Raw genomic sequence first — 14,057 nt, forward strand, 5'->3', positions numbered from 1 at the left:
AATAAAAACATTATAATACTATTAACCGACCTCACAAAAAAGAAATAAATTATGAATGAATAAAAACACTATTGTCATCTTTTATATTTTACTAATTTTCATAAAAAGTGTAATTTCAAAGAAAGTTCGGAGGAATTTAGAAATAACAATTATCTTATAATATCGATTAAATAAAATTAAAAATTTAACTCCTAGCAGATGATTATGGAAAAATGTTTGCAAAATGTTGATCTTCTGTCAAGTCATTATGTCATCAACAATAAATGTACATGGCTAAATTACATATTTAAAAAAGAAACGTTCTTACGTGTCACAACGGTGTTATACTTGTATCACTTTTTACGTTTTTTCGATAACCAGAAAAATCAGTTACCAAGTCAATTTCATCAACATCTCCACCAAGAAGTCGACCCTCTAAATCGTCTTTAGATTTTCTGAATAATCTGTAATTGAATATAATAGTAAACAGCAATTATTAAAGTATCCAATAAAACATTGAAATATCAATGAATGCTTCAATACGTACAATTACCTTACTTCATGTTTAAAGGTGATTTATACTTAATTCATAATTTTGATTTAATTTCTTATTTTGTATTAGATAAAACAAAATAGATAGTACAAATAATACACAATAAAACTAAATAGAGTACTATCAATATTAAATTTGATGAAACACAGATTCAGTAATCAAGTTAGTCACGACATACTTTATATACATTTTGATTTCATAGTCTATACTACCTGTTGTAAGCAGATTAATGCAAATACACTGCGAAATTAACCCAAGAATAAAGATGCTGTAATCGCACACCATTCTTATTTTAACCAATAGAAAACTTGTGCCGCAGTGCCTTCTCAGATGTAGTTGCAGTATTTTGAACCTTCCAAGAAGCTTACACATATAAATTTCAAAGAAAATAAATGCAGAAGCATGCAAAGGAATATGCAAATTAAAGACTGAAAAACAAGCAAATTTTTCGGATTAGGTAAATTATTTAGCAAATAACTTTCCTATTTAAAAAGCATACTTATTTTTGTACAATTTTTACACAATATAATACATTATTGTAGAATTAAATAAAGTCGGTATATAGTATTAATTGACAATAATCAACTTTACATATTATTAAATTACTGCTTATATTTGGCATAATATTTACAATTAATTTATCTTGTAGATTACATAAAACTATTAAGAAATTATCAAAATTCCTTTTGTTCAGTCTTATATTGTTACAATTATATTTAATTAAAGAACAAAATTTTATTTACCAAAAAAACTAAAATATTTCGCAAAAGTGAACACGTTACACGTAGTGTAATAATTACAAATGTTATTATATTAAAATTGTCTTCTTTTTTTAATATATCATTTCTAAGTTCACAGCCCGTTTTAATCGTGACGGAAAGGTATTATATATTACAATTAGGTTAGTAATTTTATTATAATTTTTATCTGATTCGACTGATGATTTTCAGCTAATTAATAATTTCACTGTTTCCGTTAGTATGACACAATAGTGATAACTGATAAACAGCAAGCGCGCAAAGTCAAACAAAACCTAACACCTCGGTATTAGTATGTTACAAAATCAAGAAGATAAATAACTCTTTTACATATTAAAATTACGTTGCCGTAGTCCCATCAAGCGGTAGGATTGTTATAGTTCCGCAGGAACTTTGAAAGCATAGATGTTGTCTGACCATACCTGGATAACGTCGATGTTGATCTGTGCATAATAGGCATTACCGAATCGTCTAAACCACGATGAAGAGATATCGTGTCCAAATCTATCATTCTCGCTGTAGAATGGGCACGCATTGCTGTTAAATATTCTGGAGTTTCCAACTTTGCTTTTGTTGGCTTACGGTATCTACGAAACATCGCAATTTACGTTTTTAGTTTTTCATTCCTATACTTGTTAGAATTATTCTTTATCGCTTAATACTCACAATTTGAGTAACAAAGAACTTCCAACCACTGATACAGAACTTAATGCCATCGCCGCTGATGACATCCAAGGTTGTAAAAAGAATCCAAAAGAACTAAAAATTCCAGCGGCGATAGGAATACCTAACAGATTATAAATACTAGCGAATAAGAAATTCAGTCTAATACGGCGAACTGTTTTTCGCGACAAATCCAGACACGCAATGACATCCAGAAGATCATTCTAAAAAGCATTAATACATACTTGAGTTATTACACATATTTTGTCAGTGATGTAGGATAGCTTGACACGTTCCAAATAAATAAAATCTAAAGAAATCTTGTTAACTTACTCGCATAAGAACTACATCCGCAGCTTCTACAGCAACATCTGTACCCGATGATATTGCTATACCCACGTCCGATTGAGCGAGAGCAGGGCTATCATTTACGCCATCTCCTACCATCGCAACTCTTAAGCCTTGATCTTGTAGGCGTTGAATTTTTGCAACTTTATGCGAAGGTAGTACTTCTGCAAATACTCTACTAATACCAACCTATATAATTAATAAATAATGCATAAAATAATGAAAAAAATTGTGTATGATAAATAAACTGGTCAGAAAAAAAGTGAAGCTCACTTGTCTAGCAATAGAGGCAGCAGTTTTTCTGTTATCTCCTGTTAAGAGAATCACCTCCAAACCCATTTTCTTTAAAGTATAAATTGCCAGATGAGCTTCTGGCTTGACCGTATCAGCGACGCTGATCATTGCCACTAATACGTTATTCACTGCAGCTAAAACCGCGGTATGACCTAAATCTTCTTCGCTCGTCATTTTCGACTCTACCTCTGAAGGTATATTTACAGCATTTCTTCTCATCCATTCCCTGTTACCGATACAAATTTCGTAGACGTCATCTGAATTAGTTTGATCGCCATGGGAGTCTGGACTCAGCAACAATTCCAAATCTATATTCTGTCTCTCTTGGCTCGAGCACGCTACAGATACAACATCGATAGATACTTCGTTCAAGGTGCACGTTCCAGAAGACAACTTTTCGACTTGATTCATATAGTTGACGATTTTTTCAGACTTTAAAGCGGTGGCTAGAGACGTTGAAATATGCGATACTTTACACTTGAGTCCACAACCAGCGACTACCTGAATATTTGTACACTGTCCAGTTGCATCAGACCCAATTGTTTCTCTTACGTATCTGACAATAGCTTCAAAAACATAAAAATAATGAAAAAATTAAAAAGTGTAAAAAATATATTATCAACATTCTGTACACGTGAACGTTTGGAAGCTTACCCGATGCAATAGGATGCTCGCTATTCGTTTCAGCCGTACAAACGATAACTAAAAATTTTGCTAATGGGCAAATCTTTTCGTTCGCGAAAAGACTTATTTTTGTTACCATTGGCACACCATGCGTGATAGTGCCAGTTTTATCGAACACGATGCACTTAACTTTGTGCGCATTCTCTAAAGGTTCAGCACCTTTTATTAAAATACCGTTTAGCGCACCGACACCGGTGCCGACCATCACGGCAGTTGGCGTAGCTAATCCTAACGCGCATGGACAGGCGATTGCTAGCACAGAAAGTGCGCTTCGAAAAGCGTACTGAAATATTATTTCCTCTCTGTTCATTCCATGTTTATTTATCTGATCGTTGTGCGAAATCGGTAATTTATTTATATTGATGTATCCCACTATGATCCAGATGAATAAGGTTACAATAGAAACGGCTATAACGAGTGGAATGAAATAACCGGCTATTTTATCGGCTAAATGTTGTATAGGCGCTTTATTCGTCTGTGCCTCTTCCACTAAACGAACTATTTGTGCCAATGTCGTGTGTTCTCCCGTGTGCGTGGCAGTAATTAATAATGGCCCATTTTGATTTATCGAGCCGCCAATGACAATTGACCCTTTTCTTTTTGGCACTGGCATACTTTCTCCAGTTATTAGACTCTCGTCGCAGGTAGACTGTCCTGAGAGAACTCTACCGTCAACAGGAACTTTGGCACCTGGTACTACTTTCAATACGTCACCTCGTTGTACCAAATCTATACTGATTAAACGCTCAGACAGTATCTCATTGTTAGGACCTAGGTGAACTAGAACAGCATCCGTTGCTTTTAACGACAACAACTTTGACAGAGCTTCCGAAGTTTTGCCCTGAAAAGCAAAAACATTGTCTTATGATTTTATTAATTATCGTAATAACCTAGCGAACGAGAGAAACAAACCTGCTCACCTTTGCAACGTGCTCCAACCATCTTCCTAAACTAATAAATACCAGTAACATGGGAGGAGTATCAAAAAATGTTTGAGGACTAACATGTTCCTGCATTATCATAGCTGCTGTAAGTACAGCAACGGAATATAAATAAGAGATCGTGGTGGTCATAGAAATTAAAACGTCCATGTTGGTTGTACCGTGTTTTAAAGCCTTATAAGCTTGTACGTAAAAATGCCAGCCACCAAAAAACTGTAAACATTATACGTTCAAATAATCTATTAAATTTCTAATATTCGCGTAAGAAACAATTGACAAGTACCTGGACCGGTGTAGAAAATATAAAAAGAATCAAGTTTTCCCAAGAAAGACCAGGTACGATACAGCACATGTCTTCGTGCGTTTTCTCGTCCACGGACATAATAACCATAAAATAAGTCATAGCTAGCATACATGGTATGCCAAAAATTAAAGATACTAAAAATGCTGCTCGCCATTTATTTATTTCTTCTCTGAAAAAGTAACAGAACATGTAGGTATCATCTTACGTAGAAAATATCTATGTAGCTACTCTCGAAAAACATTTTAAACAGAGTTCTCTCGAGACACTTACTTTTGATCTAAATAATCTCTGTTCTCCTTATCTTTATTACTAAACAATGTAGCGTTGAAACCCAACTTGTTAATGCATTCGATAATGTCTCTAACACCAATTTTCTCTACGTCGTATCTAAATTTACCTCGCTGAGTTGCTAGCGCAACAGCAGCCGAGAGAACACCTGGCAATTTTTTTACAGTCGACTCTATCTTATTTACGCAAGAGGCGCATGTCATACCCATAATCTGGAAAAACGATATTACATATACTTAGAATGAAACTTACACGTTTTAGCGTATATTCGAAGAAAAATAATTTCATTAAAATATTCGATAAGATTTACTTTTAATTCAATCTCTCCTTCTCCTGTCCCTGGTTCTTCTATCAACGTGGTCGGAAAGCCCAGTTCGGATATACTAGCAGCAATATCACTTGCTCTTATTTTATCGGGATCAAACATGACTTCTGCTTTGGCTGCCATCAATGCTACCAAGATGTTGCTTACGCCATACAATTTTTTACAATGTTTTTCTATAGCAGCAACACAGGAAGCGCAAGTCATTCCCTTAAAACGAAATCCATAATAATAATAATTATTGATACCGTACTGTTGTACGTTGAAAATGAAATAATTAATTATTATAATAGAACGCGAGATATATTGTTACCATATTACGAAAATGTTTACCGTTATGTGTAAAAAACATTTTGTCAATTGAGACTGAGCTTTCACGTCACCTCCGCCGTTTACTTGAAACGATACATCACCATTTTCTACATTATTGTTTTTCAATGGCACGTTTACCATGGCATCAAGACTCTTGCCATTTATTTCTTTCACGACTGCGGTAAAACCCATTTCTTCGATATACTTTGCTATTTGTTCAGCCGTAACTTCGTTGTCGTTGTAGGAAACTTTTGCTTCCTTTTCCAAGCTGACATTCACCTCCTTTATTCCTGGTTTCTCCGATAAAACATCTGTAAATAGATAAAAGTTGTTTAATGGAGAATAATGGGCTTGTATTTAACTAATAAAGATCTTTCATAAGGATGCAGTACCTGTAATACTTTTGACGCAAGACATACAAGTAATTCCATCAACGTGTATGCTACAATGGCTAATGCTGGACTGCAAAGAACCATTTCGTTCGTTTTCGACAGAGCTGTTTTCATCTCCGCACAAGGAAGCCGTAAAACCCATATCTTCTATAGCTTCAACTAACCGACTGGCCGTAGTTTCCACTGTATTATATTCGATGTAAGCAGTCTTTTCTTCCAGGACTACCTTGATGTTCACCACCCCCGGTCGATCACCGATCGTTCTTTCGATGTTCTTCACGCAGCTTTGACATCTCATACCATCGATGTTAATCTTCACCGATGCGCTAGGTTGCATTCGGGAAGCACAAGGTGTGTCATTCTCGTAATCGGCGTCCTCCTCGCCATCCCTGAATAACAATCCAATTCAATATTCTCGATAACTACGATGCGATCCATAAACACGGTTTTTCAACTATTACATGCATGACCAGTCACATTTACTTTCTCTCGATATTAATAAATAACCATTTAATTAATCGACAAAATAAATTAACATTTAACAGTTAACGTTTCGCGATTCGAGGTCTCGTTTCAGAAATATAAACGATTAAAAATTGAACGCTCTTCAAGCGCTCTTCAGTGTATCACCCCGGAAGTTGCATTTTAACGCGCATAATCTATTTGTCATAGTGAAGAATTTTTTGAACATACGATGCAATCAAAATATTATTTAAATAATTAACCCTAAGCGAGGAAACGCATTTGCCTCCAATTACGTCGGTTATTCCTTGTACGAACCATCAATCGTTGTTAACGAATGGCGTAATTGTAGATTATCGAGGCACGTTTTAAAAGCAGCGATAGCAAAACCGCAATGCGTTACGCTTATTTTTCTCTTGTGCCTTATCTCGAACGGAACTAAATTTGTCGTTTTATGTCATTGAAATTACCAATCGTTAGCATTCGGTAAACCCAAGAGGATAAAATGTCTTTGGATTTTTATTGAAACACATAAACAATCGATATCGTACATTTTTTAAGTGCAAAAAAATTGTATTTCGTTAGATTTTCAAACGATTTGTATCACAGTCAAGTAAATCGTGGAAAAGTGGGTTTTGACCCATACAAATTTGGGAAATGTAATATCGTGGAAACATTAAATTCCATTTTGTGACAATTTCAATCGACGATAGCAGAAAGAAGAATGATCGAATAAAATCTTACCAGAGCATATTTATTGCTCCATATTCTTTTTCGATCAAAAGTTGCGTATCATCGTCCATCTTACTAGCTAATTAGGAGAAACTTTCTCGTGATTTGTTCCGAAAGAATAAGTTGTCTTTAGGACCGATCACACACGGTATTGCACAATGAACCGCAACGGTTCGATTCGAATACCGTTCGAATGAATTTTATTCGTCATACGACGATCAATTATTTATAATATTTTAGCCGATAAACGTTGTCACGTTTAACCCTTTGCACTCTGACAACCAATCCGGTTAATTTCAACTTTTCAAATTTTATTCCATACGCTCGCGCGTAGAAAAATTTACCCAAAGTTGAATAAAATGCATAAAATGTTTCAAAGATAAACGATCACGCTCCATATGTTCTATAAATGAAAGTCGAAATATTATTATCGAAAAATAAGCACGGAATCGTTTTATCGCATTGAATCGAGAAAGAATTGTTATTAATATCTTATTTCTACGCGTAAGATACAATAAAGTTTAATCGTTTAACATTGAAATTCTCTTGTACAATAAGATTATAGACAAAGTATCGACAGTAAATAAGAAGAATAAATGAAATTCTTGGACTTTGCGCAGCGATCTAATCGATCTACGCTTAATCTCGTTGTGACTGAATCGCAACGCTAATAACTCGAAGCAGTTGATCAGCAAACAAATCCTTGTATAATATTGTACATTATCTTATAAATAGGCATGATTGTTTGCAGTGTATCGTTGAAGTAGTAGTAGTAAAACTAAAATTGCATCTAGTTGAGTATATATCGGTAAAGAAGTTTGAAACCATTTAGAGTGATTGTTCCTCTTGAACAATTTGCAAAGGTTCACCCGACGTTCACTCACGTCGCCAAGCGTAGCAATTCGTTAGTAAAGATTCGTTGACGATCTCCGAAGGATCATCGAGTTTCCTTATTAGGAGAAGTACGTTTCTCGAACAGGGAAATGGAAGAACGTTCGCGATAAGTGGGGTGATCGTAAACGAACCACAAGACCACGGCTCGACTCGAATTGATATCACCGAACGAACGACTGATAACTGGTGTAATCGGGCCGCGGCACGTAGACCAGCTCTCGATTCCGGGTTTTTGCTCACGGCACTCAATCGTCTTCGCGTTTTCCTACAACCATCGAGCCGCTTGCACACGACACACGATACTTTGCTTTTTGTTTTGCTGCAGATCTTGCCACGATTCGATCATCAGGACCGATCCGTGACACCGACCCGTTCCAGCTACCTGCAATATATCCGATATATCGTTTTGCCATTTTTTAATAGCTATCTTTTTCGGATGACTCGACCGAGATACATTTCGGGCAATTTAAGTTTCTTAAATTGTCAACCGTCTACAGTGGTGTGTGACACTTCTCTACTATATAGAAATATACTCCACTGTAGTTTAGATTTAAAAAATTGATCCTCTAATTTTCTGACGAACATTTAAGCATTTGCAACGTAAACACTTTCATCTAATATGTACGCTTAAAGAGGAACGGTAGAAAAGAAAGCGGCCGTCACACTTTCTGCTCGCGATACTTTCGTTGATTTCGCTATTACTTACTTAAATTACTGGAATAAATGGCTATTAACAAGTCAAATAATTAAAAGAATAATTTCATCGAATAATTAAAGAAAATATCAAAGATAAATAAGCGTAATGAAAACATAACTATTATAGGCAGGCCAGATAAAAATTTGGAAATATTAAGAGCGAATTGTCCGAGATTGTGAAATAGAATTGGTACCTTTTACTACCTTCGTCGTGTGTTTTATCGCTATTCGTTATATTATCACGAGTTGCATTTGACAACTGTAAACCTATATATTTGCAAGAAAGCTTCGAGGTCCCGAGCACTCGAATGTAGGGAAATACTTAATCAGTGGGAACTAATAATCAGAGATAAAAGTGATTACAATACAATCAGAGATACAGATATTGATAAAAAACGAAGAGAGATATAAATTAAAGTTATAAATATTTATAAGTCAGAGATATTAGAGAGTATGATGTAAAAATCAATGAGAATAATTTGGTAGACAAGAGAACGAATAAAATTGCTAACATAAACGAAATATTGCTACTGTACTAACAATGTAAAATAAATGAAAGGATATTTTGATATCCAGAAATTGTTTCTGATAATTCTTATCGTCCAGAACAATAATTCGTGCCTTTAATCGTTCTTACCGCGTATCGGTAGAACAATCTACGTGTCAGTATCCTTGATGATCCATACTGTCCCGTATCGCAGTGAAATCTCTATTACTATATCGGACAACGCATTAAATAGCTTTAATTCGAATGAAATAAATAGTATGTACAAATAGCGTTATCAAATCGCGTGATCCAGAAATCTAACGGTTAACTCGGCAAATAAATATTTGATTTCGTACGCGTTTTATTTTCACCTCTAGTTTGAAATCGGAAATAAAGAAAAGTATACTAACCCTATCAGTCTGACGCTTTCAGCCTTCGAAGAAAATTTCTGACGAACATCGAACGATATAGTTCTATGCACGAAAGGTACGGCAAATGTCATTCTCAACCGATTCATTTTCGTCGATTCACAGTTTCCATACTTTGCACTGATTTTTTCCTGCTGTACTACTGGTAACGAAAATTTATAGAAAATGGAATATAATCGAGCATAAGTGCTTCACCGTTATCGCGTCCTCGACATATTAATTATACGACAGTTGGGTCGATTTGTCGGTTCTTTTATACAATACGGTGGAAGGAAACAAGTTACAGTGTTTACTTTGCTGTTGTTTATCTGTTCAATCATCCAAGTAGCGCAAAAGCAAATTTTGCGTTATGGCAACTGTATGTACAGCGGCATTAACGACGTTCTCGCTAACGTTGTTATTCCAAATACATACTTGCTTCCGTTTTATGCATTCGAAAAGAAATATTTGAACGATTAACATATTCTAGATATAAGTCGATGTGGCGATGCAATATATGACGGTAGAACGCGTGGCAATTCACTGCTATGTATAATGGGTGGCGATATCGTGGGTGACGACACAACAAGACTGCACTTAATTGTTTCGTTTCGTGATCTGATAATTCACCTGTCAACATTTATTTCGTGAGATATTCTTGAAAACTGACGAATCGAGAAGACAGCGATAGGTACTTGTCGCCTTTACCGCTTGATCTGTTTCCTTTCGAAAACCCAAATGAAGCTTGCACACACATTCTCGATTATCTCGAATTACGTGCACTTTTGCCGATTGTCACGATCCTTTTATCTTTCCGCGCGTTACTATAAACAAGAAACAGTATTTTCATTAAGTCGTAACTAACTAACGACCCGTTGTATTTTGTAGTCGCGTCGCATCAAGATATGCTGCGAATCCTGATTCATATATATCACGAGTTCGGTCTGGATGCTAAACGAATCATATCTAATACTCGAAGTACAACTTTCAGAAACTTGGCAAACCGCAAACCTTCGCTTCGTTTCCTTATTTACGCTTCGAAATGAATCTGAATCAATAATGTTTTCGATGAAATTGGCGGAAGAGTTCGAAACGAATCGAAATTGTAACAGATAACTTAGAAAATTAGAAATTAAAAAATAGAAAATTAGAAATTAGAAAGAGATGCACACGAATCGCGAGGAAAGAAATTAGAAGTGACATTGCTCGGGAACAAACACTTGGTAAATACGATCAGAAGCTGGCACGGAAACGCGTGTTTCAATGGAACAAGATACACGTATTACTTCCATGCAGCTGAGAATAGTTTAGGCATCGCACGATCGAAGAGAAAGGCGTGTTCTAGTTATGTATATCGATACAAGTTTTTTTCACCGTATCGTTTCGTTGTTTTTCTAATCGCGTCAAATCAAAAACCATTTATCCATTTTTACTTATTCGCAGGCTCCCGCGAACAATAGACTTTCGAACAAAGGAACTAATAAATGGATGATCGTTTGACCGACGAACGACCCCGGTACATTCGCTTTGTAAGGAATTATCAACAAAGGAACGATAAAAGAACGAATTGACTCACCGTTTAATTCTATTAGAATATGCAATTACAATGCCTTACTATGATTTCAAGCCATCTTATAATGTTATTGATTATATATACATGGGTATAAATCTGGTTCATATAAAAATTTCTAATTTTCCCTTATGTAATGTACAAATCTAATTAAACAAACCTATTTAAAAGATTTACAGTAAGAGTCAATTGTTATCTTTGCGAGATACATGTAACTTACCAGCTTTTCGAAGAATCCAAAAACCTGTATTTGCAGCTACTAAAAACTTTCGACATTACGAGTTAGATTTTTCCTTTGTTAGCGTAATGTTTTTGTAATTTCACTGCACTAATTGAAATGCTTTAACCACTTATTATTAACAATTGCGATTGTCGAAATTTAAATAAAATCTTTTCGAATTTACGATTAGAGTATCGTCGCTAATAGCCGTCATAATGAAATTGAATTTACACTGCAGAGAAGAGGAAACGCATTTGCTTCGAGTTTTTAACAGATCAATAGATGGCGATCGAATTTCGATAAACGATCTATCCTATGCTTTGATTAGAAAATATCACCATTGCGAATCATCGCGTTCGTTGAAACGTGAGCGCTCAATAGCATTCTTCTATTCTTCTTTTTCTATCATCTAAGAATAATTTGTAAAACACGTTTATGCAATTTATGCAATTCGGTAGAAATTATTTGTATCGCTCTCTGATCACGAATAACGCTTATACGATATTTTTCTTTTTAAATATTCTAGGTAAAGGCTATTTGTCCAAATTGCCAGAATAAAGTTGCTATCGTATCTACAAACACAGATATAATTCGTTACCGAGTTTAAACTAACAACATAAATGAGTAGTAAGCAACAATGCTGACAGAAAATTTACTTAACCTTGGTTGGTTGAAAGTATTTAAGTAATTAAATGATAAAAATATCAACAGTATACATACTAAAATAATGATTAACCAAACAGTAATTTGTATTCTAACATTTTCCATTTCAAACAGGTACCAAATATTTGCTTTCTTATAACGATGTAAATAAACAAACATTGATACGTCATATTTAATTTAAAACAAGATCTTTTCTTATTCTTATTAACATAAAAATATAACTGCTTACTTTTTCTTTGTGGCTGCTATGTTTGCTTCTTTTGCTTTCCCTTCGTCGGTTCGTCCTATAAGAACAATAATCAAATATCAATTTCTGTGATACATATGTATAAACATTCTCTGCACTTAAATATTGACATAGTATCGAATATCAAAATGCTCCGATACATTTCCAGATAAGATTGATTTTTTCAGTGGCTCTATCAATTCCTTCAACAAATTTTATATGTGACACTATGCACTACTTAAATACTATTTAATGTTAGGATCTAGATATCGCTAATAATGAAAGGATCAATTACTGCTTATGCTTTATACTCATATAAATTACAAATAAATAAATAAATAATATATTATTTAAAAAATCCGAATTACCTGTGTTAATTTTCTCAAGTTCATGATCATCTTCTATTAACTTTTTTCCATTAACTATCTCCATCTCTTCTGCAATATAACATAATCAGTAGATTAATACATAATTTAAATATTTATTAAAATGTATAGCAAAATTTTAATTGACCATTCCACAAATAATTATGTTCCTATGCCTGTCATTTATTTTATATCATTCAGAATCATACATTTTCCTATCTATATTTTGGATATCTTTATCATTTATTGTTAATTCAATAGGTCCTTTAAACGAATTCCAGATAAAGATGATCGTTATATTTTACCTAATAACTTTTCTTTAAAAATACAAGGACTGAAAATGTAACAAAATGATTATATACAAATTTATATGTACCTTTAATTTCATAAATTTCATAAATTTATTGGCATCTTAAATATCGCTACTAAAAATACTATATTTGCTTGTGTAGATTCTGAACAAATGGGGAATTGTATGAGAAATACTCTATTAAAGAAAAATATTTAACATTTATTTTTAATAGCCAAGTTGCACTATATAGAAAGAAAGATGTGTACATTTTGATCTACAATTGAAATCGAATGATTTTATTTAGTACTTTCTTATACAATCTCCTATAACAAAATACATGTATGATAATAAATTAACATCTGATATTAATTCTATATCAACAATGCCTATTAATACATCAATGAAACTATTAATTAACAATATAATAAAATGAACTCGTACTTTGTTAATATGTAAAAAATAAACCAAAATTAGCACTGCTGAACATTAACTTACAAAATACAAAAATAAAAATACATACCAACAGATTTCACAATGAATCGAAATTGAATAGAATATTTTCATCAAAATAAAAGATATAACTTATATTTTGTCTATTCGCTCTATTATGCACACTATATACCGTCAAAAAAGAACACATCACTCATAAAATCTTTTCATTCACTACTCTCAGCTTAAAAACACACACTCACTTTGAATTAGCCGAGCAAAAAATATGTGTCAACATGTGGTTAGGTTAGAGAATTTTCTTCTACTTTATAAAGATCCTAGCTGAATACCTTCATGAGTCATTACAATGATAACCTATATATGTATTTATAATACAATTATATTGTACTTTCTTTTGATAAATTTATTACGATCTGAGCAGTAATTTGAAATTCAATAAAAACTACACGAATGTCAGTGCCAACATTACACCGACAATAGGTTTCTCTTCGTACTGTGACATCGAAGTGGTGCTTCTGTTACTGCCGCCAATGAAAATATTAAAGGTTTGGTTAGTCTCGGATACATGCAAAATAAGATTAGAACCCAGGACCAAAAAGCGAAAAAGTTTATTTATATATTCACTATTCAGTATATTGAGCAATAATTTTTAAAATATTCAAATCGAATTTAAATAATAAAAAAAATGCTAGATTTTTTCTCGCAATTAAATATTCAGGAAAAGCTATAAAAGAAGTAACATTTATGGATTTTTT

At 33.7% G+C, this 14,057-nt stretch overlaps 1 protein-coding gene across 13 annotated transcripts in view; it reads right to left on the reverse strand.

Moving 5' to 3' along the window:
• The window catches only part of ATP7 (copper-transporting ATPase 1), a 23,296-nt gene extending 9,459 nt beyond the window's left edge, over window positions 1-13,837 (reverse strand). For 3 of the 13 annotated variants that reach the window (XR_013038321.1, XR_013038323.1, XR_013038322.1), the window contains exons 1-15: window positions 13,632-13,837; window positions 12,564-12,632; window positions 12,199-12,253; window positions 5,839-6,227; window positions 5,468-5,757; window positions 5,123-5,344; window positions 4,795-5,024; window positions 4,504-4,693; window positions 4,200-4,433; window positions 3,250-4,120; window positions 2,575-3,161; window positions 2,287-2,490; window positions 1,957-2,177; window positions 1,713-1,877; window positions 308-443 (exon numbers count right to left, since the gene is read on the reverse strand). Coding sequence is in view for 9 of the 13 variants with exons in the window: in XM_076532286.1 (XP_076388401.1) it covers window positions 311-443; window positions 1,713-1,877; window positions 1,957-2,177; window positions 2,287-2,490; window positions 2,575-3,161; window positions 3,250-4,120; window positions 4,200-4,433; window positions 4,504-4,693; window positions 4,795-5,024; window positions 5,123-5,344; window positions 5,468-5,757; window positions 5,839-6,227; window positions 12,199-12,253; window positions 12,564-12,632; window positions 13,632-13,644 (3,873 nt within the window). In the remaining 4 variants the exon portion in view is untranslated. Of the gene's footprint in view, window positions 1-232; window positions 444-744; window positions 961-1,712; window positions 1,878-1,956; window positions 2,178-2,286; window positions 2,491-2,574; window positions 3,162-3,249; window positions 4,121-4,199; window positions 4,434-4,503; window positions 4,694-4,794; window positions 5,025-5,122; window positions 5,345-5,467; window positions 5,758-5,838; window positions 6,228-6,563; window positions 6,725-7,044; window positions 7,714-9,519; window positions 9,766-10,146; window positions 10,275-11,306; window positions 11,498-12,198; window positions 12,254-12,563; window positions 12,633-13,372 lie in introns of those variants that run through there. The other 10 variants (XR_013038327.1, XM_076532286.1, XM_012298818.2 and 7 more) reach the window with 10 other exon arrangements.
• Window positions 13,838-14,057: the final 220 nt, after the last annotated feature.

This window comes from Megachile rotundata, chromosome 1 (genome assembly GCF_050947335.1).
Source record: "Megachile rotundata isolate GNS110a chromosome 1, iyMegRotu1, whole genome shotgun sequence".
Classification (NCBI taxonomy): Eukaryota; Metazoa; Arthropoda; class Insecta; order Hymenoptera; family Megachilidae; genus Megachile; species Megachile rotundata.